The sequence below is a fragment of the Gastrolobium bilobum genome, unplaced genomic scaffold (genome assembly GCF_033153095.1).
Source record: "Gastrolobium bilobum isolate Gb01-03AN ecotype WA unplaced genomic scaffold, APGP_CSIRO_Gbil_v1 utg20882, whole genome shotgun sequence".
NCBI lineage: Eukaryota > Viridiplantae > Streptophyta > Magnoliopsida > Fabales > Fabaceae > Gastrolobium > Gastrolobium bilobum.
Window position 1 is genome coordinate 1 of NW_026896360.1, and position 23055 is coordinate 23055.

General features: G+C 39.4%; 3 protein-coding genes across 3 annotated transcripts in view; all 3 read right to left on the bottom strand.

Moving 5' to 3' along the window:
* Positions 1–2947: 2947 nt before the first annotated feature.
* Positions 2948–4517, bottom strand: LOC133299349 (uncharacterized). The gene is made up of 3 exons (XM_061498807.1): positions 4357–4517; positions 3474–4193; positions 2948–3353 (listed from the first exon to the last, which is right to left on the bottom strand). The coding sequence occupies exons 1-3, from the start codon at positions 4515–4517 to the stop codon at positions 2948–2950; spliced, it is 1287 nt and encodes a 428-aa protein (XP_061354791.1).
* A 141-nt stretch (positions 4518–4658) lies between these two features.
* LOC133299352 (uncharacterized) lies at positions 4659–6173 on the bottom strand. The gene has a single exon (XM_061498811.1). The coding sequence runs from the start codon at positions 6171–6173 to the stop codon at positions 4659–4661; it is 1515 nt and encodes a 504-aa protein (XP_061354795.1).
* A 1671-nt stretch (positions 6174–7844) lies between these two features.
* The window catches only part of LOC133299353 (uncharacterized), a 33473-nt gene continuing 18262 nt past the window's right edge, over positions 7845–23055 (bottom strand). The window contains exons 4-17 of the mRNA XM_061498812.1: positions 21381–21470; positions 21165–21280; positions 20601–20700; positions 20059–20130; positions 19934–19981; positions 19774–19851; positions 19573–19692; positions 19305–19410; positions 9718–9881; positions 9305–9439; positions 8527–8657; positions 8187–8249; positions 8016–8094; positions 7845–7911 (exon numbers count right to left, since the gene is read on the bottom strand). Coding sequence (XP_061354796.1) covers positions 7882–7911; positions 8016–8094; positions 8187–8249; positions 8527–8657; positions 9305–9439; positions 9718–9881; positions 19305–19410; positions 19573–19692; positions 19774–19851; positions 19934–19981; positions 20059–20130; positions 20601–20700; positions 21165–21280; positions 21381–21470 — 1332 coding nt within the window. The 3' untranslated portion in view covers positions 7845–7881. The remainder of the gene's footprint in view (positions 7912–8015; positions 8095–8186; positions 8250–8526; positions 8658–9304; positions 9440–9717; positions 9882–19304; positions 19411–19572; positions 19693–19773; positions 19852–19933; positions 19982–20058; positions 20131–20600; positions 20701–21164; positions 21281–21380; positions 21471–23055) is intronic.

A 23055-nucleotide genomic window follows, 5' to 3' on the forward strand; every position in this document is an offset into this window, starting at 1 on the left:
GAAGACATGTGAGAATAAAAGAGAGGGAAAAAAAATATCACGTACTTTTTTTTTTTTGGAAATATAATGAAAACTAAAGCAACATAAAAAAAAAGCTTTATACTGGGCACAATCTTGGGAGACTAACTCCCCTCAAGTCATTACGAAGCAATTCCAAACAAGTCGTTGGAGGGATATCCAGCACAATCAGTTGTCCATCCTGATGAGGTGCATGAGTGGCAAGCCAATCAGCAACAAAATTTCCTTCTCTATAAGTATGACTAAGCTGAATAATACAGTCTCTTTGAAGCATGCTACGAGCTCGGATGATTAAAGCAGGAAGAGGATGACTTACGTCACACATTTTTCTTATAAATTCCAAAGTCACCTTGGAGTCACCCTCCACAAAGACTCTCCTAAATCCCTTATGCCAAGCCAGATCCATACATGTCAAGAACCCCCAAATTTCTGCTGAAGTAGAAGTACCACTCCCAAGGAATTTTGTAAAACCAGTTAACTAGTTCCCAGTAGCATCCCTTATGACTCCACCACATGCAGTCATTTGCCCACTGTCTATGCTGGAACCATCCACATTAAGTTTAACATAACCCTCAGAGGGAAAATTCCAGTGAATAAGACGCTCCTCTCTTCTAAGCTCCTGATGACCAATCTTAATAAGGGTTTCATTAGCCAATTGAATATTACCACAAGTATAGGTAATGCGCCTAATGAGACCATACTTCGAGGTGCTAATTTGATCAAAGATCGCCTTATTTCTTTTCCCCCACAAACACCAAGCTATCACCCCAAAATACAAAGGCCAAGTTCGATCAGTTTGAAACGGACCTTTTAATCCTAGATTTGTCTGAATCCATAGGTGAAGATCCATGGAGAAAAAGTCACTACGGTTATCAGAAGGAACCCAATGCTCCCATAATTCCCTAGCACCAGGACAATCTCTAATGGCATGTAAACTATCCTCAAGATTATAATGACATCTCAGACACGCTGCATCTGTAGCCATGTGACGATGCACTCTACGAACATTAGTTAAAAGAGAACCTCTGTAGAGAAGCCATAAGAATTGTCTAATACGTTCAGGACCAGGCCAAGCCCAAATTACCTTCCAAATCCTATCCTGATGATAATGCGAGGTACCCATGAGATAGTTATAAGCTGATTTCACTGGAAAAAAACCCATCTTGGCTACCTGCCCGAATAACACGGTCTGGAGAAGGATCCACTGTAGGAGGGAGCACACTACGAATCTTGTCTAATACTGAAGTAGGAAGAAGGTGCTGAAATAAAGGCCAGTCCCAATTACCATAACAAGTTACAAATTGAGACGTAGACCAATGAGTCATAATAGGAGGAATAGGTTGAACGGCCAGAGAAACAAGTTGAGGACATCCTGGCACCCACGAATCCATCCAAAAAGACGTATGAACCACATCCCCTAAAATGATACGAGAATTCTCTAGAGTTTGAGGCCAATACTTAACAATAGCCTTTCATAAACCAGAATCATTTGCTGAAGCCGAGATACTTGGAATGAGCCTTTCCTCCACCTTATACTTGCTACGAAGGACCCGAACCCATAACGAATTACGATCGGTCATGATACGGTGACCTAGCTTCATGATAAAAGCCATATTATTCTCTTTAATTTTACGAAAACCAAGCCCCCTACATTCTTCGGCAAACAGACCGTCCCAAGAAACCAGGTGAACTTTCCTTCGTTCAGAAGTTGATCCCCAAATGAAATTCCTAGTTACACTCTCAATACGACCACACGTACCACTAAGAATAATACAAGTTTGCATAGGATATTGAGGAATTGCAGTAAGAACTGACCTAGCCAAAGTTGATCTTCCTGCCAATGAAAGAGTACGTTGATTCCAGGCATTTAAACGAGCTTGCATCCGATTTAAGATATAGCCAAACATACTCTTTGTAACACGGCTATGACGAAGAGGAATACCCAAGTATTTACCCAAGTCATTTGTAGGAGAGTAGCCCATCAACTGGCTTAGATTCTGCACTCGGGTATGATTAACGTTTTTGGAGAAGAAGACTTTTGTTTTTTCCTTGCTAACCTTCTCACCAGAGCACCTACAAAAACAATCAAGAATCTTATTAATAATAACAGCTTGCCCTTCTGTGGCTTCTGTAAAGAGCGGAAGATCATCTGCAAAAAATAGATGGGAAAGCAGTGGTCCCCTTCTATTCAATTTGATAGGCTTCCAAACGTCCTCCTGAACTGCTACATTAATCAAATGAGCAAGTCTTTCCATGCAAAGGATGAAAAGATAAGGAGACAAAGGATCTCCCTGACGAAGACCTTGATTAGGAGAAAATTCTGTCGTAGTTGATCCATTCCATAACAAATTCATTGTACATGACGAGACACAACACAAGATCAGAGAAATAATATTCTCAGGCAAACCAACATCCACAAGCGTGTCTTTCAGAAACTCCCAAGAAATCTTGTCATAAGCCTTTTCTAAATCAACTTTGACAGTCATCCAACCCTTACCTCCTCTCTTTTTATTCATGGAATGGATGATTTCCTGAGCCACAATGATATTATCCGCTCCTTGTCTACCCTTAATAAAACCACATTGATTAGGCTTAACCAAGTGAGCCATATGAAATTTCAGCCTATTAGCCACAATCTTAGTTACAGTCTTGTAAATAACATTACAAAGGCTAATAGGTCTGAAATCTTTAAGTAATTCAGGCACATCAATCTTAGGAATCAGACAAATCAAAGTTTGGTTAACCTCTTTGATATTATCCGGATGAAGGAACACATCTTTCACAAAAGAGATAACTGACTCACCCACCTTATCCCACTGAGATTGAAAGAAAAGAGCATTAAGCCCATCCTTCCCAGGCGACTTGTATGGACCAAAAGAGAAGACTACATCTCTGATCTCCTTACTGTTTGGCATAATACTCATCGTGTCTAAAGCATGCGCTTCAATAACTGGAAAAAGCCACGAACTGGAAAAGCCGGTTTAGGTAATGGATCTTTTGTGTACAGATATTCAAAGAAAGAAACAACCATTTCCATTAAAACCTGCTGATCACCAATCCAAACTCCCTCCGAGTTTTTCAACGTATCTATGTGATTCCTCCTACGTCTGGCAACCGTCACAGAGTGAAAGAAACGCGAGTTCCTATCTCCAAGAGCAAACCAATTCAATTTCGATCTTTGAAACCAAGTGATTTCCTCTTGAAGATAAATCTTGTCAAGTTCCCTCCATAGATCCTTTTGCAACATCTCAAGGCTATGACTGTACTGATAACTAAGACATCTATCAATACCTCTAATCCTTGCATGCAAATCATTCTTTCTTTTTAGAGCAATCCTATAAACATTTATATGTCATTCCGAAGCATTAATCCGAAATGTCTCCATAGCATGCATCCAGTTTACATTGTTTGACCAACATCCATTAACCACCTCATGAAAAGTGCTCTCTGTTAACCAGGACGCTAGAAAACGGAAAGGACGCTCCCCTCTCGGATAAATAGCAGGTTGACCTTTCCATAATAGCACTGGTCGATGATCTGAGCCAAAGAAAGGCAAGTTGAAAGCCACACGGTTAGGGAAAACCAAGTTCCAATTATCATTAGCGCAAACCCTATCAAGACGTTCCTGAAGATTTCTTCTTTGCCAAGTGAAAATAGGACCTTGATTGCCAATGTCAGACAAGCTACATTCATCTAAACAATCACGAAATTCTCTCATGCTATTCCAGTTATGCCCATTACCACCTAGCTTCTCATACTCATACAAATAAGTGTTAAAATCACCTGCTATCCCCCAAGCTGCATTCCTCATGAACGGATCAAACAATGAAGATAGAATTTCCCACAGCTGAATACGTTCCTGTCTTCGCGGACTTGCATAAATAAAAGTCATGAACTCCTCTCTATTTTCTTTTACCCAACAAATTTTAGTATGAACAAGTTGGTGATGAGAAAAAAGAACATCCACTGAAACTTCATCAGTGTTCCAAAGCACCCAAATACCGCCAGAAAAACCAAAAGCATCACGATGAAAGTGACCAGAAAAACCAAGACGCCGAATAGCTCTATCCGCCATAACACCACTCAATTTGGTTTCTAATAAAGCCATAACCTTAATACTGTATCTATGAGAAAGATCCCGAATCAGAGGCGAAAAACTCCTTTTCCCAGCCCCTCTACAATTCCAGGTCAAAATATTCATAAAAACAATCTTAAATTTATCCGAACAGAAACCGGCTCTAAGAAAGAGCATTAGTATAAACCGAAGTTGCACCCAAAACGTCCAAATTATCCAAAGGGATAGAATCCTTGTGAGTTTGATAAAAATTCCTCATTAACGTAAGAGCATCTGGTGGTCTTCCATGTTTACCTCCATTATCCAAGCCACTAGAAGAAGGAAGAGTCTCTTGCTGATCATTAACCACATAAGACGTCTTCCTTTGAAATTTAGATAAAGAAGGGTGCAAGACAATTTGTCTATCTTGGAAATCCTCCGACATATTCTTCTGAGAATCAAGTTTAAAATTATTCTTTTGAGATTCTGCACCTTTTGAAGCATTTAATCCGCCTTTGCTAATATTAGCATTCTGGATCAGCTGATGAACTTTAGCAGATGATGCAATTGCTTTCTTCTTTTGGTTCTATTTGAATTTTACTCCTTGACTTTGGACCTCTTTTCTCGACTTGCCCGCTGATAGGTTTGCAGATGGAGAAACTGTTTCCATTTGAATATCCTTTTTCACCAACGGTTCTTCATTATGAGCAATTAATTCCCCATGATTAATTCGTGTCAGACCAGATTCAATGCTGATTGAATCAATCACTGGAGAATCAGAAATAATTAAGATATTATTATCCTTTTGAGCCAACTCAGCAATAGCTTGAAATCTTGAACCTGATTGAATGACCTGTATGTGATTAGGATGAGAATTGGAAACTGCCTTATTACGTAACGCTGCATTATTAACAACGCCAACTTGTCTCTTACCCGATGGTAATGATTCCTCCTTTGATTGTGCTATGCTCCTTGATCGACGGTTACGCTGCACCAGCATCCAATTCCCAAACGGTTCCTCCTTCGCCGGAACAGAATCTTTTTCCAGCTGCTTATGCACCACCGAGTCAGAAACTTCAGGAGAATAAGCCGTAATATCTTGTTGAAGATTACTATGGGAACACTGATCCCTCCTATGCCCATACTTTCCGCAAGCAAAACAAACTAAGTGGAGACCCTCATATCCAACGTGGAAGATACGATCAGCAATCCAGAATTTGGACAAAAAGCCTTTCCTAAGATCAACTTCGACACAAATTCTAGCAAACTTTGCTCTCTCTGTAATATCACCTTCACCAGAATCACATTTCCTGATAGAGTTCCTATCAATCTTCAATGTGCGACCAAGAATACTACCTATATTCCACAAATGATGAGACGTATAGAATTCAATAGGAAGTCCTGGAATACGAATCCAAACTGCTAGCTTTCTGATCTCATCATCATAAGGATTAAAAAATGGACACCACCGTTGAACTACCACATAATGATCAGCTATGATCCAAGGACCATCCTCCAAAACATGAGAGTAATCATTCTTATTTGAAAATCGGAACAAAAAGTAGTCATTCTCCAGATCAATGAATTCATATGTGCCTGAGATATTCCACATTCTCAGTAAACGATTGAGTAAGAATCTAACTCCAACTTTCTTCCCCAGAAGTTTCACAATCACTGCCTGTCTCCAAGGTCTGCAACCTTCTAAATGCAAGGCTTTTGGAAAAGAGTACGTTGGGCAAAGAGGATCCTCCTCACCATCAACCGAAACAAAGACCTCATCCCCTTCTTCTTCGTCCCCTTCCTTACGTAGTTTTTCTACCCAATCTTCCTCATCGCTATCAGCAACATGGGGTCCTCCATTAAAACCAAGAAGAGAATCTTTATATGACACCAACTTCCTGTTAGATGAATCACCTGACTCCTCCTTCTTTTTTCCCTCGTTGCTAGTCACATTCACCTGGATATCCTCCTCTGCCATGTGATCCATAGGTTGATCTTCCATAGCAGGGCCTTTAGGTTTTTTTGTGCTTCGATGGAGAAGATCTTCCTCCTCCGCCGTAGCATCTCTCGCCTCTTTGCCGGTTTCTCTCTCTTCACTCATCTCTCGACTAGTTGATTTGTATAAATCTCACGTACTTTTATATATGTGTAAAAATTATCTCATGAGAGATATTAAACAAAAAAAAGCCAGTTATCAGTAAAAATATTTTCTTTAATACCATGGCTAGCATTTTAATATGGTTTAGTGTTGAACTCAATGTTGCGAGATTGGTTTTACTATCTCTCAGTTGTGTTCAACTTCTTATAATAATTCAATGGTCATGAATAGAAACTGCATATTGGTACTATTGCCATTGCTTATGATGTTGAGTCATGGCTGCATTTGCTAACACATTATGGTGTTACTATTTAGTGTACTGGCCTTTATGTGAGTGTCTTTCGGAGTGATTGTATAAATGGATAGACTGCAGAAGGAAATGCCATTTCATAAAATGTGTTAAACATTGATTTAAGCGAAGTAGAGTTGCAGAACTCATATTCAAACATTGGGGAAGTGAGGTCTCGTTTGGCGTCACCAATGCAACAAGAGGGAGTTAACAAATTGAGACTTTTCAGATTATAATTCTTCTAAGAAGCTTTTGTCTTTTAACAACCAAATTTTGTATTGATCTAATCAATTAGCTAATCTTTAGACTCAAAAATGGAAATGCAAGCAAACAGAGCAAGTTAATACATAGTGTTCCCGATTCAGCTGTATAAGGATTACTATGTTTAACCAAACACTAGGGCTACACAATGAAAAGCACAGACATTTACATACATACGGAGGATCATCTATAGAAGAATAGGATAACTCTTGTTGTACAAAAGGAATGCAGTGATGATCAAACTAGGCCTCTTAGAATGTTGAGCTACCCTTTATTGATAGTTTCATGTTTTTAAAACATAATATTTAGATATACGAGAGAAGTTGAAATACACGTTCTTAATAGGTAACTAAGAAACGTTTTGTTTATTAGGGAGAGCGTTAGAGTAGTTGCTTGTCAAGCAAATTCTTATTAGTTATAAATACTTTGTTTTGTGTAACTGTTAGGGTTGTGAAAATGAGAGGTTGAAATAAATTGCCTAGGAAAGGAGCCTCCTAGCTTAAACCCTCATGATTTAGTGAGATGCAGTAAGGGATAGTAGTCATGTATGTCTGAAATAGAAGAGATCGAGATTACTAGAAAACATTATCATATAATCTTGTTTTAATGTAGTGTTATACCTAGTAATTAAAAAAAGACCCTCTCTAATTTTTATTTTTTATTTTTTTCATTTCTCCTCCACCCGAATAGTTCGGTCAAGCTGGATTGGATATATAAGACGTGAACTCAAGACAACTGATTAAGTTAGAACAATTCCTATATACTTGATAGTTGTTAGAGAAATATAATATAAATGGTTATTTATGGTAGTCCAACTAGTTCTTATACACACATATAAGAGCTCTCCACCAAACTAGGGTTCAACCCCATCTTATTGACATAGGGACCTCTTAAGCATTATGAAATATGCTATATGGAGTCCTTCGTACACTTGTTATCAATTTATTTTATTTTATTTTATTTTTGGTTTTTCAACCTATTCATCCATTGCTCGACTAGTCCAGTTCGTTCTGTTATGAATTTAAATTATATAATATATCATCATCGCAGCATTATATATAGTTAAAATGATACATAGGTTTAATTGTCAACCTCATACTTTTATTACTTCTATTTCTCCTCCAATTTTTCACATGAAGGAAACTTACCAAGTTGTGAACATTAGTGTGTGTATGAATCATGCGCAAGGTTCTGCAGAACACAAAGAAAACTTGTCTAAGTTCACAACCCAAATCATAACCTACTGCTTTCAGGATTTGGAAGAGGAGGTGAGGAAAAGAAGATGATCTGAATACCTGTTCCTGAGAGCGGAAATACATAAAGGGTGTGTAATATAAAAAATTTGACACCCTAGAGGTATATATATCAGCATACCTGCAATTCAGATAAATTTAAACATTCCATTATCAAGAAAGCACATATTCTGGAATAATAGAGATCAGGTGCATCAAGAAGAAATCACATACTTCTCAATTTGTCTCATCAAGTGGCTTTTATCCCACAAACCAGCACGTGATAGAAAACCCCACCTAACGTATAAATATACCACCAAGTGAATACCTTAGTATGAGGTAATAATGACCGAAATACAAATTACAATGATCTTTGAGTATTTTAAAAGATGTCAGGGACTATTTCAACCTATGACAATTTAAATAAAATCAATCATTAGTCTCAAATTCTTTCCTATGGCTAATCAATAATAAAAATAAACAAGTTTTATATATACAGCCATGTTGCAGAAATTAATAATAGCTAAGTACGATAAAGAATTTCTAAATCAATAGCTCTATACTTTGAACTCACCTTTTATTGAAGAGCTCCCCATCTGCCTCTAGCATTGGAGCTATTTTCTCATCTAGTCTTTGCATAACAATAAGTAGCTTTTGCATGCTTTCAGTAAGGTTTTTGTCGTCCATGTTAGTTGCAGCAAGGGTCTTTCATTACATGGAAAATCTTACTATCAATATTAATGAAAACATATTGCTATCCTTGAATAATTACTCATACAAAATTTATCTGGTCAAGTTAAAAAAAAAAAAAAAAAAAAAAATGGCATTCTCATTAGCTCTAAATCAAGAACCACAAAAAGCAGACAAGGTTAACCCTGGGATAATTTCCACCATGTTTTGAGCTGCATGGACATGAGAAGCTTAGTTGAAATTCGAAAAGCGAGAAGGCTTCAAGATAAAAAGAAAAACTACTCCCCGTTAAACTCGACTAGCGAGTGTGGGGTGGAGTCAATCCTTATACGCAGCCTTACCCTTGCATAATTGCAAAGAGGTTGTTTCCTGGATTCGAACCCATGACTTTTCAGTCATGAAAGAACAAATCATTCCAAAATCCAAGAAAGTTATAAATAGGCTAATAATATAAAACACACCAGCCTTAATTAGAGTTATTTGTTAGAATGAATAATGACTGTATTGGTATCATATTTAGAACTGAATGAAGTAAAGGTTGACCATGTGGGCAATAACATAACAATGCAAAAGAGAATTCTTAATCAACAGTGGCAAGATGTACGTGCACAAATAAGCCATAAAATATACAATATATAATACGAATGTAGGACCAAACTTACATGAGCAGGACACCATTTACTTCGCCTCTGCAGAGCCAGCCGAAGTTGGTTAAAGAGATCACCTAAAACCTCCTTTTGATTTATAAGTTCCACCAATGATTGTCTATGACTCTGGCTTCGAATTAGGGCACTGTACTGCAGTTTTAACATTTTATAAAGCACAAGGACATTTTCAGCTTTGGAAACCAATTGAAGCAGCATATTTTCTCAACAGAGTACATATGGTTCAACATAAAGAATTGCTGAAGGCAGAAACTGCATTTTGACTCCAAGTTAACAAACAGTCATAATTTTTCCTTTCTCAGAACATTAAGTATATGACTTTTTCAAGCTAAAGAGAAAAATGAAATTCTAGAGAACAAAATTGAAATATAATCAGAAAATTAAGCCAAGCATATAAACGGATTACTAACCTCTTCTTCCAGTTCCCGACAAATCAATGCTGTTCGCCATCGCAAATGGACTTTGGATTGACTGACATCAGTATAAATATGGTCACCAATATACAATATCTCATCTCCATGCATATTTAGGGATTTTTCAACCAACTGTGCACTTCCCCCTGAGTACAAACCGCCTACAGAATATGGCAAATAAAGTACCACAAAGTTAAATCATCTTAAAAATAACTTTGACTGTAGCACATCAAAAAGTCAATTCATTGTCCATATTCACAAGTAAAATTAACAGATCCATTATGTTTAGTGAAAATCAACGTGGTGGTTACTTAAGGGGGTTAAACTTCACAAAATGATTCCAGCCAGTACTCCTTGTGATTAAAGGGAAAGGGAAAATGGGCTTACCTTATAGGAATTACTTCTGTTCCACCAACCAACGATGCAGTCTACTAAAATTGGGATGCAGAAAACTTCATTGTCACGGTTTTGTTGTGTTACGAACAAAAATACAAGGGAACCTAACACTGGAAAAGTTATACCAGAAGGCAGAAGCTAAGGCAGTCAGTTGGATTAATTGAAAGCTTTAATTAGGAGCCTAGATTAGTTAGTCAGTTAGTAGGAGGCCAGTCACAGCAGTCCAATTGCACGTATATTAGGAGTAGTTTTTGATAATTTTGAGTTTGGCTGAGAATTTCTCAAAGGAAGGGGAGTTCCCCTTGTGAAGAGCTTGTCTCTTGCACTTTTGCTTTTGTATCAATTAAGTCTCTCCTATTATCTTTTTCTATCAATCCGTAAAAATTCTCTTTTTTTCATATATGTTTCTCATCTCTATCAAACCAGAGTCGTTACAGGTTGATAAACTTGATGGATCCCAAATAGGCCGAACTTATGCTCATGAAATTTAAACAACTGTCCAAGAGATGTATTTTGACCTCCAAAATTCAGTTATGATGAAAAGAAAACGAGAGTCATATGATGAAATCCTTGTATGTGAATTACATAGCAGAGACTCTAATATATACAAAATATATAATTACAAGAATCTCAAATATCCTAGTTACCTTAATTGCAAGATATTATTAGCCTATTTACAATATTTACATATTTTCCATCAGATTACAATGCAGACTATTATCAAACATGTCTACAATTTGTGACTCATGTTGGACTTCCTCCTTCAATGCTAAGCCCAAGCCCATTGAGGGGTTTCCTAAAACCCTAAACCCTAGATCTCACCTCCTCTATATATTCATTAGTTGAGGGTGGAGGCTAGGTTAGAGATTAAGAGAGAGATTAGAAATTTGAGAGAAAATTGTTTGAGCAAAGCTTTATACTTTGTATTTGAGAGATCTCTAGAGAGAGTTTGAGTGAAACATCTCTAGGGAGGTTTGATTATCACCATTGTTTGAGAGATTGAGTTAATCACCACATTGGTGATTCTGATTATTTGTAACCATTATTTTCATAGTGAATTTTTGATCTGGACTAGGTTCCGTGGGTTTTTACTTCTTCATTGGAGAAGGTTTTCCCACGTTAAAAACTGCTTGTGTTCTCTCTCTCTCTCTCTCCCGTTTTTCGTTTTGATTTTCCGCTGCGTTGCCTGACCTGGTGAAGTTCAGGCCGAGGTATTGCCGAGATCCAGGATCTCATTGACTGACTTCCGCAAAAGGCCCCTGAGCCGATCTGAGGGAACCGAGTTCCCAACAATGGTATCAGAGCCCGAGGTCGACGGGTTCTGAGGGAGACGAGATGGAGACCAGTGGCATAACTCATGATGGAGATATGACCGCAGACAATTTCACCTATTGGAGACCGATGATGGAAGTTCATATCTACTGCAAAGATTTACATGAGCCCATTATCCGTGATGGGAGACCGGAAGGCAAAACCGATAAGGAGTGGGAGATTCAGAGTCGTAAGGCGGTAGCTACGATCAGAAAGTATATTGACAAAAGCCTCTTTGAGCACGCGTCCGAGTTCACGAACGCGTATGAGTTGTGGACGAAGCTGGAGTCCATGATTCAGAAGAAGACTCCCAGGAACAAAGCACATCTGGTTCGCCGACTTGTGAAGCTTGAATACAAGGACGGTATGAGTATGATTGAACACCTCAACACCTACAAAGGTATTGTGAATCAGCTGTCAAAGGCTGAGATGAAAATTGATGACGAGATGCAGGCCTTGCTACTGTTGAGCTCACTGCCAGAAAGCTGGGATACTCTGGTGGTGACCTTGAATAATTCGACTTTAGATGGAAAATTGAAGATTGATGTCGTGACAGACAGCCTCTTGGGCGAAGAAGCCAGGAGAAGAGAACAAGGTATTTCGAGCACGTCTGAGGCCAACGTTGCTGAGAACAGAGGTAAATCCGAATCCGGGGGTAGAAGCAAGAGCCGGGGTCGAGATTGTGATAGAAGAGGAAAGTCCAGAGGTCGGTCAAAGCCGAGATATGAGTTGAAGTGCTTTTACTGTGGAAAGACAGGTCATAAGAAGCCAGACTGCTGGACTTTGCAGAATGATGAGAAGAACGGCTTTGTGCAGCAGGATCAGATTATTCCCAATAAGAGGGAAGCCAAGAGCACCACTGCGGTGGCTGCCAACTTGAATGCCGAGATATTCCTTCTAGGTGAGGATAATTATTTGAATGTTGCATATGATGACTGCACCTGGATTGTTGACTCCGGTGCCTCCTTCCACGTTACTCCACACAAAGGTTTTTTCTCTTCTTACCGAGGTGGTGATTTTGGAGTCGTGAAGATGGGAAATCAAGTGACCAGCAAGATTGTTGGTGTCAGTGATGTAACCCTGCCATAGATGTCGGATGCCGACTTGTGTTGAAGGATGTGAGGCATGTACCTGACATGCGATTGAACCTAATCTCGGTAGGCAAACTTGACGATGTCGGGTTAGTGAACTACTTCGGTAGTGTTAGATGGAAGCTGGCCAAGGGAAACTTGGTCGTAGCCCGAGGTGAGAAGGAAGGCTCCTTGTACGTGATGCAAGGAAAGATCAATGGCGGATAAGCCAATTCTGTTCGAGATGAACCTAGCTTGGAGCTATAGCACAAGCGCCTCGACCACATGAGCGAGAAAGGGCTCCAAATCCTGAACAAGAAAGGATTACTGACCGGGTTGAAAGGCCAAGCGTTGGAGAGTTGCACGCACTGCCTAGCTGGAAAGCAGCACCAGGTTTCTTTTGTGAGACTGGATCAACCCCAGACGACGCAGGTATATTCTTAACCTCGTCCATACTGATGTCTGCTCCATGTCGGAAAGATCCCTTGGAGGAGCTCAATACTTTGTTTCATTCATTGATGATCATTCACGCAAAGTGTGGATATATTTGTTGAAGTCTAAAGACCAGGTACTCCAATCCTTTAAAGAATTCCATGCAATGGTTGAAAGGGAGACTGAGAAGAAATTGAAGGTGGTCCGATCTGATAATGGTGGCGAGTATTGCGGCCCATTTGATGCATACTGCAGAGCGGCCGGGATTCGACTTGAGAAGACGACCCCCAAGACTCCACGGTTGAATGGACTCGCTGAGAGGATGAACAAGATTATTGAAGAGAAGGTCCGAAGCATGTTATCCAATGCCGGATTGTCGAAATCTTTCTGGGGAGAAGCCGTCAGAACTGCTGTTGATTTAATCAACCTCTCACCATCACGGCCACTTGAAGGAGAAATTCCAGAAGAAGTCTGGACAGGTCGGAAAGCGGCCTATAATCAACTGAAGGTGTTTGGATGCCGAGCCTTCGTGCATATCCCTAAAGATGAAAGGGAAAAACTCGATGCGAAGACAAAAGAATGCAATCTATCTTGGTTCGCCGAGATGTGAGTTCAGGTTCCGACTTTGGGATCCAATCAATAAGAAGATAGTGAGAAGCCGAGATGTGATCTTTCATGAAGATGAGAACATTCATGACATTTCGAAGCCCAAAGTCCGGGTTACTGTCAAACGTGAAGAACCCGTTCCTCCTGTCCGAGCTGAAGCAGGGGGAAATCAAGAGAATGAAGAAAATGATGACCAGTAACAAGCTGATGATGACCAAGACACTGAGGTCTGAGTTGATGATGAGATCCGGGATGAAAATGATGAACCGGGTTCTCAAGCTGAAGAACAGCCGGGATATCCAACTCGAGAAAGAAGACCCTCTACAAGGTACCCATCTGATGAATACACCGTTGTTGCTGAAGACGATGAGCCTCAGAGTTATGATGAGGCTGTAATGAGCTCAAAGAAAGAAGAATGGAAAAAGGCAATGCAAGACGAGATGAAGTCTCTGCACGAGAATCATACTTATGAGCTGACCGAGTTTCCTGAAAGAAGACGAGCACTGAAAAATAAATGGGTCTACAAGATTAAGAATGAAGAGAACTATAATAGCCCTAACCCAATTAATTAGCAAATTACATGTAGTTAAATAATTAAGCATGTTTTAGTGAGTAAAATTAGGTATAAGGCTTAATTAAATGAATCTGAGTCACTTTGGAGTTAAAAAGTGTACTCAGTGAAAATTAAGGGGTATAAATGGGTACTGGCGAAAGTGCCCAAAATATAAAAATAAAATTATAAATATTCCTAGAATAATATTCCAGACTTTTGGGTAAAGTTTGGTAATTAATGGAGTTGGATAGATAGATGAACTAATACCCACATGTTACCACTTAACTAATGTTAAGTGATAAAACAAGAAAGAAGACCCATTTCCCACCCCTAAACCGTCGAGCAATCAGAGAAGAAAAGAGGAAGAAGGAGAAGGAGAAGAAAGGGAGAGAGAAGAAGAGAGAGAGGAGGGAGCAAATCCCAACCGTTTTGGGTGATTCAAAAGCCTAAACTACTCTAAATCTTCCCCTCTTTCATAATTCTGGCTTAGTTTTGAGTGGGGAGCATTGTGGAGAGAGATATTGCCTCTCAAAAATTCGGCCCTTTGGTGAAATTTGGGGTTTTGAGTGCTTCAACCTCCATTGAAGCTTGAGGAGCCATCAATCCTTGGTTGTGCAACCATTGGTGGTAAGATTCTACCCCTTGAACCTTATTTTCATGGAAAATTGCATGAGTTAGGGTTCAATGAATAGTAAATTGGGGTTTTGATGAAATGTTGTTAAATTAGCTATGTTATAGGAAGAATGGAGCTTAGAGCATGTTGTGAAAAATGCTAGGAACGACGTTTAATCGGTGAAAATGAGCTTAGATAGCTAAATGAGTATATTTGGAAAATGGCAAGAATATGATGCTTGATATTGGACTTTCTTGCAATTGTACTCAATGGTTTGGTTGATTGATGATTGTGTCCTAATGATGTCTAGGATTGAGGCATTTGGACCAACCGTAAGTGATCAACCATTGGAGCAAGCTATGGAGCTTAATTAGCTCCATTGGATAGGTGAGTTCATGCTTATGTTTGGTATGAATTGTATAGCTTGGTTGATAGCTATGAGATGTTATTGGATGCAATATGTGTTAATTGCATTAAACCTTGTGTAGGTTTTGTTTGAGAAGTGGAATATCGTAATTAACGGGCTGTAGAATCCGTGGGTGGTGAACAAAGGTCGAATTGAAGCTTGAGGTAAGCCTTCGGACCTTGGGTGTAATTCCCTTGACTGTTCCACCAAGCCCTGAAAGGGTAGAGGTTGTGATTGTGTATATAAATGCAATAAAATAGTGTAATGCTTTGTTATACGTATGTGTATGCATTTGGTGTGGCATAGGATGGTGTTTCCCTATGTTGGTATGTTGCATGACGATGCGTAAATCATACTTGGTAGTTAGCTGGCCAGTAGGACTATTTGCATCTGAGTTTCCTTAGGACAGCTTGAGAGCTCGAGGGATTTCTCCTGGAGATGTTATTGCACTTTGCATAGATATGTATTTATTGCATTATTGTTGTTATTGCTATTACACTGATATGGAATTGTGGGGTGGAGAGATGCTCCAAGGACCCCTGGTTTACTGGATATATTCGTATATCTCACCTCGTGTTGTGGGGACTCCCTTTCAGGTAAGGATGCTGCAGGAGCCTCTGGTGGCAAGTGGCGATATCTGGATTAGCCTATGCATGAAGTGTTGCATTTTTGAGATCATACATGTTGTTTTGTAGCTCACATGTATAAATTGTAATTAATAGGCAATGATAGATTTATGATTTGTATATTAGAATGGACTTAGCCTATGCTCATGCCTTTGGTCATCTCTTTTGTTGATGGGAGCCAAGGGAATGATCATAGTGTTTTGTAAGCTAAGTTCCATGATTTGTAATGAATATGTACTGTAAATGATGCCTACTTGAAATTCAATATATGCATGTTTGTTATGTATTGAGTTATTGAATTGGTTGGGCTGAGAATCAATTAGGTACCTTTTGTTTAAATTAGGAACGTTGAGAAAACAAAGGTTATGCTGCCCAAATTCTAGCTAAATCTCATGAGGAGAGGTGGATGAGTGCTAGGATTAAGTTTTGAGGCATGAACCATTGGGGTTGGAATGGGGATGCATCTTCCCCTAGACTTGGACTTGAAAAATGAGGGTAATGGAATTCCCTGGCAGCGCGCTTTAGCGCCCTGGAGCGCGCTTTAGCGCCCTGCTGCCCCTGTGAGAGCCAATGCTTTCGGCCTCCTCGCGCTGGAGCGCCCAGAGTGGGGGCTTAAGCGCCCAGGGTCGAGCGTTTGAGCGCCCTGGCTCGCGCTTGAGCGCCCTTAGCCGCTGAAAGAGGAGATGCTTCTGCCTCTGCGCGCTAAAACGTCCCAAATGGGGGCTTAAGCGCCCAGGATAGCGCGCTTGAGCGCCCTGATGCGCGCTTAAGCGCCTATTTATACTGAAAAACCTGATGCTTCCTGCCTCCGTGCGCTTAAGCGTCCAGATGGAGGCTTTAGCGCCCGATAACTCGCGCTTGAGCGCCCGGTAGCGCGCTGAAGCGCGCAGGGCCTGTGACCAATACTCTATTGTGTTGCTTCCAATTGTCATAACTTGGGCTACAGTGCTCCGATTTGAGCATGGTTTGAAGCCACGCGTAGCCAACGAAGAGATCTACAATATAGTAGAAGTTGTGAAATAAATAAGAAGTAAATTAATGGTTTAAAAATGGAATAAGAACATGATGTTAAGCTTGATTTATCTGATTCCGCAAGGTAATATGATTATGATCACGAAATTGGGCATTATAAATTCGGATGTTTTAAAATGAAAAATTTATCCGGATTTTAATTGAACCCATGTGATTGTAACTGCGCTTAATATCATAATGCGATGTTAACAAACCGGTTTTAGAACGGGGTGTTACAAGAACGGGCTGAAGCCGAGATACAAAGCCCGAATTGTAGTGAAAGGCTGCAATTAGAAGAAGGGTGTAGACTTTGAGGAGATTTTTTCTCCTGTAGTGAAAATGACCTCGGTCCGAACTATGTTAGCCATGGCGGCTTCGATGGACCTCGAGGTAGAACAAAAAGATGTGAAAACGGCATTTCTTCACGGTGATTTAGAAGAAGAAATATATATGGAACAACCTGAGGGATTCCGAGCTCCAGACCAAGAAGACTTGGTATGTCGATTGAAGAAGAGCCTCTATGGTTTGAAGCAAGCACCTTGGAAGTGGTACAAGAAGTTTGAATCATTCATGACTGATCACAAGTTTGAGAAGACAGAAGCCGTCCACTGCGTATTTGTGAAGAGGTATGAGGCCGGAGATTTTCTGATATTGTTGTTATATGTTGACGACATGCTTATTGTAGGGAAAGACAAATCAAGGATAGTCGCCCTGAAAAAGGCGTTGAGCTCGTCCTTTGCAATGAAGGACCTCGGCCCTGCAAAGCAGATTCTCGGAATCAAGATTATCTGAGATAGACAAAAGAAGCTACTGTGGCTGAGTCAAGAGAAGTATATTGAGAAGATTCTGAAGAGATTCAGCATGGACAAAGCCAAAACAGTGAGCATCCCCCTAGCTGGACATATAAAGCTGAACCAGAAGCAATGAACGATATCTGATGAAGACAAAGATGAGATGATGAAGGTCCCATACCAATCCGCCTCGGAAGCTTGATGTATGCAATGGTTTGCACTAGACCCGACTTGGCGTATGCTGTTGGAATGGTAAGCCGGTATCAGTCAAACCCCGACAAAGAGCACTGGGAAGCAGTGAAGTGGATATTCAAGTACCTCCGAGGTACGACCGACTTATGTCTCCGATTTGGAGAAGGAAAAGCTGAGTTGCAAGGCTATTCGGATTCTGATTTAGGGGGAGATTCTGACTCGAGAAAATCGAAGACGGGATATATGATGAGATTTGCCAGAGGAGCTGCCTCTTGACAATCAAGACTTCAGAAATGTGTTGCACTATCAACAACTGAGGCTGAGTACATTGCCGCTACTGAGGCAAGTAAAGAGATGTTGTGGATGAAGAAGTTCTTCATGGAACTCGGCCATGATCAAGACAAGTACGAGCTGGGTTGTGACAATCAAAGCGCAATCCATCTTGCGAAGAATTCGACCTATCTCTTCCGTACTAAGCATATTGATGTAAGATATCACTGGATCCGGGATGTGGTGGAAGGTGGAGAGCTCGAACTCGTCAAAGTGCACACTGACCAAAATTGGTCCGACATGATGACAAAGCCGGTTCCAACAAGAAAATTTGAAGACTGCTGTCAAGGAGCCGGGTTGATGCTGAAGCCGACGCATTGAAGTCGGAGGGGGAGATTTGTTGGGCTTCCTCCTTCAATGCTAAGCCCAAGCCCATTGAGGGGTTTCCTAAAATCCCTAAACCCTATATCTCACCTCCTCCATATATTCATTAGTTGAGGGTGGAGGCTAGGTTAGAGATTAAGAGAGAGATTAGAAATTTGAGAAAAAATTGTTTGAGCAAAGCTTTATGCTTTGTATTTGAGAGATCTCTAGAGAGAGATTGAGTGAAACATCTCTAGGGAGGTTTGATTATCACCATTGTTGGAGAGGTTGAGTTAACCACCACATTGGTGATTCTGATTATTTGTAACCATTATTTTCATAGTGGATTTTTGATCTGGACTAGGTCCCGTGGGTCTTTACTTCTTCATTGGAGATGGTTTTCCCACGTTAAAAACTGCTTGTGTTCTCTCTCTCTCCCGTTTTTCGTTTTGATTTTCCGCTGCGCTGCCTGACCTGGTGAAGTTCAGACTGAGGTATTGCCAGGATCCGAGATCCAGGATGTCATTGACTGACTTCCACAAAAGGCCCCTGAGCCGATCTGTGGGAACCGAGTTCCCAACAACTCATCCTCTATTCCGAATATTATAAAGGAGGACATTGGAACGTACATATTCCTAATGGTTATCAGTTATGCATATATGAGATAGAAACTGCCCAGGTATAAATAAATAACATTTTTCCCCTGTTAAGGATTAGAATACTTCCTCTGTCCCAATCTGTAAGAGTCACTTTCAATTTAAAGACAAGAAGTAAACTTAGGAATAGTGTTCAAAATAACACTCTTCAATTGATTTATATATTAAACTTTAAAATAAAAGTTTGAAGAAATATGTGATGTTCTCTATCAGAAATTAAGAATATTCTTAAACTTTTGTGGAAAAGCGAATGAGTCATACAATATAGGCATATGGAGCACTAATTACCAATTTGAGCCTTGAAGCATGGACGCATCAGACCCTCGCTTGTCACCACTTCATACATGGGGTGTAACATTTGGAAGAATTCTGGTTTCTGTGCTGAGACAATTACCTACTTATGAACAAGAGCAACATCCATACGCAACACTTATTTCACAAAAAAGATGAGGTTGTTGATTCAGGGCACCAAAATGAAGAGAATATTGTGTGTTTTTTGTTCTTCCAATGTCAAGAGGATAACTTCATATTGTATTAATAAATTATGAGAACTTACCATATCAAATAAATCTCGCCAATCCATATCACTGGGAAGGAATCTATTAAATGCATGCTGCATCATTGTGTTTGTATAGCGATAATCTGAATTGGTAATAAGCAGAAGTTTTTTGCCAGCCTGTTTCATGAAGACAACTAAGTAATGAGTAGAAGCAAACATCACATGCTATGCAAAGATAACATATTACAGGCAAAATACCTCCTTTTGATCCAAAAGTACCAACGGCAATTCCGGATCAGGCTCCACAAACTGTTCAGGGTTAGACATAATCTCATTCTGCATAAAATCAATAAGTCATTATGGGCAAATAAAGCACAGCATAAATATATCATCCTGGACAATGACGACACATGTATACCTTCAGGCGACCTTCTACATGTGCCCTGAAGAGAGCTTTTCCAACAGCCTGAAAGTCATGCCAATGGTAAAGAAAAGACCATCCCTAATCAAATATAATTTAACAAAGTATTTGCACCGTATTACCTTATAAAGCCCTTTATAATCAAAGGGGCCAAGATCTGATGGTATAGCCCCATCATTGAATCTGTCAACCACCTGAAAGAAATCAAATGACATGAATGAAGTTCATCCCAGTCAAATGTTGAATCAAATTAAAAGTTCACATTTGAGTAAATTAGATGCATACAAGGTTACCAGTTACAAAGAGACAAGAGTCAAACAAATAGACCGAGGCAGCTTATAGTTACAGGAGCTGCTTCATGTTAAAACGTCTCATCTTAATATGCTGGAATTCCCATTTGGACCTATTAACTACTTGAAAGAATAAAATATTTGGAAACCCTAGTTGATCCAAAAAGAGTCAATTAAGGAGACTTGACAGTTTTGTGACTTTCTGCTTACCCCATTAGGGTTCATAGATATAGCCACCAACACTCAATTTTTAGACACCAACATAACCCATCACCCTTTGAAGGGATAATAAAAGACCACATAAACTAAGATCTGAATGCTACTGCAAAATTTGCAGCACAATGTATAGGTTTTCAACAGCAATTGGAACACACCTGCATGTAGGCCACAGCTTCAGACACAGAGAACAATGTGTTGAGAAACTCCCATCGACTCTCCTGCCGCAGGTCCACCAGTTCTCTCCCGTACATCTCACTTCCACGCATACAAAATTAGGTAACACTACAGAAACTATTATTCCTGTTTTTGATAAATGATATCTACTAAGTAATTTATAGGTTAATATATATCTAACAAAATGAAGGCTTTGCCGCAAGGAAGTCAATAAGGAAACAGTAGCTGATCCATGTGCTTACATATAATGCACAAATTTAGTGTTAACTTATTTCAGAAGATGGAGTACTGGTGATATGTTGAATGTGTTCTTCTGAACAATTGAATATATAACTGCATTGTATCAACTTCCATAGTTCATCAATAACTCAATGCCAAATAGCATTATTTCTCTAGAGCGCAGTCTTGTAGAATCATTGTCACTTAAAGTGATATATATTTTAATAAGTTGTTACTTGTTGCAGGGTATGTTGGTATAACAAATTAGCAAGACTCTGCATGAATTTCCATTATCAAAAATCAGAATTACAATGCCCAACACTTACCTAACAGCACAAGTAGATAACATTTTGGTTCCATGCATGGCTCTTTTTACATAACCAAATCGATCAGCTTTAACCAAATTGCCTCTCTCTTTGTCTATGACAAGGCCTCTAATAACCTGAACAATTTAATGGAATGCAAAGATCACTTGGTCAAACGAGATAATACTAATCCTATGAATTGCTAAATGCTTCAGCTTGCCAGAGATAACATGTTACCAGGTCTGGATCAAATGCAAGTCCATCAACAGGGAAACCCATATTCTTGAGGTTTTCCATACAGTAGTCATAAGCGCGCCCTTCCCAAGCCTGAAAAAACACTTATCTATATCAGAGAAGTCCATTTATCTGTATACATAACACTAAAAAACATAAAGTTTCAGGAAACACATAAAAATAAATAACCTTTTTTATACTTATTGTTAGAGATATAAAATCATTCACGTGTTTGAACAATTTAAACTTTTGGGAGTGTTTGTTCATGACATGGTATCCTAGACTCAATGACCAAATGATCTAGAGTTCGATCTTTGCTGTCCCCATTTTAATAATAAAAAGTTTAATTTCCATGCTTCAACCTTTATAAAGGCCTTTGATATGGTGGGCTTGTGCATTGCCCACACTTCAATCACTAAAAAATGTTTTTTTGGTGTGGAGGGCCTGTGTATACTTCACGCTTCAAACCTACGAGACTCTTGGCATGAGGGGGTGCGTTATATATATAAAATCATTCAGGTGTCTTCATTTAACAGCTTAAACTTTTGATAAAGTTGCTTTATGACACTTGTATACTTCTACTATTTGAAGTAGAATGCAAATGATTTTAACATACATTAGCAAAAATTTTAAGCATAGTAAGGGGAAAATAATTTGTATTTTTACTTGTTTCATCTAACATTTATCTCTATGATTCTTTCCTTTCCATTGAACATGCACAAATTCCATCCACCAAAACTAATCCAACATCACTTTCTCTTTCCTTTTTCTCTCTCTTTTGTATGGGTGATAGATTTACCCTTGTGTGCCTATCTTTTCACCTTGCCACCACTATTAGTTTTGGCATGTTCAAGTAGACTAGGTCCTAAAGTTACACCAACACCACACCCAGAGCTCGAACACGCCACCACATACCATTTGACAAAATCTAACTAATTTAGCTCTTTCGTGTGTGTGATCTCGACCGCCCATCTCCCTTATTTTTGGTCGCCATCTCCGCTCACCTTGTAGTGGCCAATCTGATGACACCAACTGGATTGGTTAACACCCCTCCAAAGGGTGTTTAGTTGCGTTTTGGGTCTAATCGTCTCCTGACCTATATGTAGCGCTCTATTCATGTGTTTTCATGTCTGGTCTAACTTTCTCTTGCCTTTTGTCTTTAGGATGTTTGTTTGTTCTCCCAGCATCTACAGGTTGTTAAATCTTCATCTTCACTCTATTTCCTTTTAGGTATTGTTTTTTATTTATCCAATGCCATCATGGCATTGAGGGGGAGAGCAAGAATGATAAAGTTACATCTTTTCCTATTGACAATCAATCCCCACAATCCACTAATGATCATACCAGTGATGACTTTTCTTCCCATCGATGATCATTGTGATGGTAACTTATATAGCTGCAACTTGCACCGGCTCTATATCTGTCCCAGATGCAGTTTGGTTTCTGTCTTTATTCCATATGCAGTATGGCCCCTCTCTAGTCCCAAATACTCTTGCCTGCCTCTACAATATATTTTTACTTTTATTTCTTTTGATGTGTTTAATTGTAACAAGCTTAAAGCTTAGTAAAGTTAAAAATGAGGTGGAGTATTAGAATATCCAGAAAATATCTCATAATATCATTATTGTATCTTAAAATATCTTGAAGTATCTTGGATAATCTTGTGGGAATGGTTCCC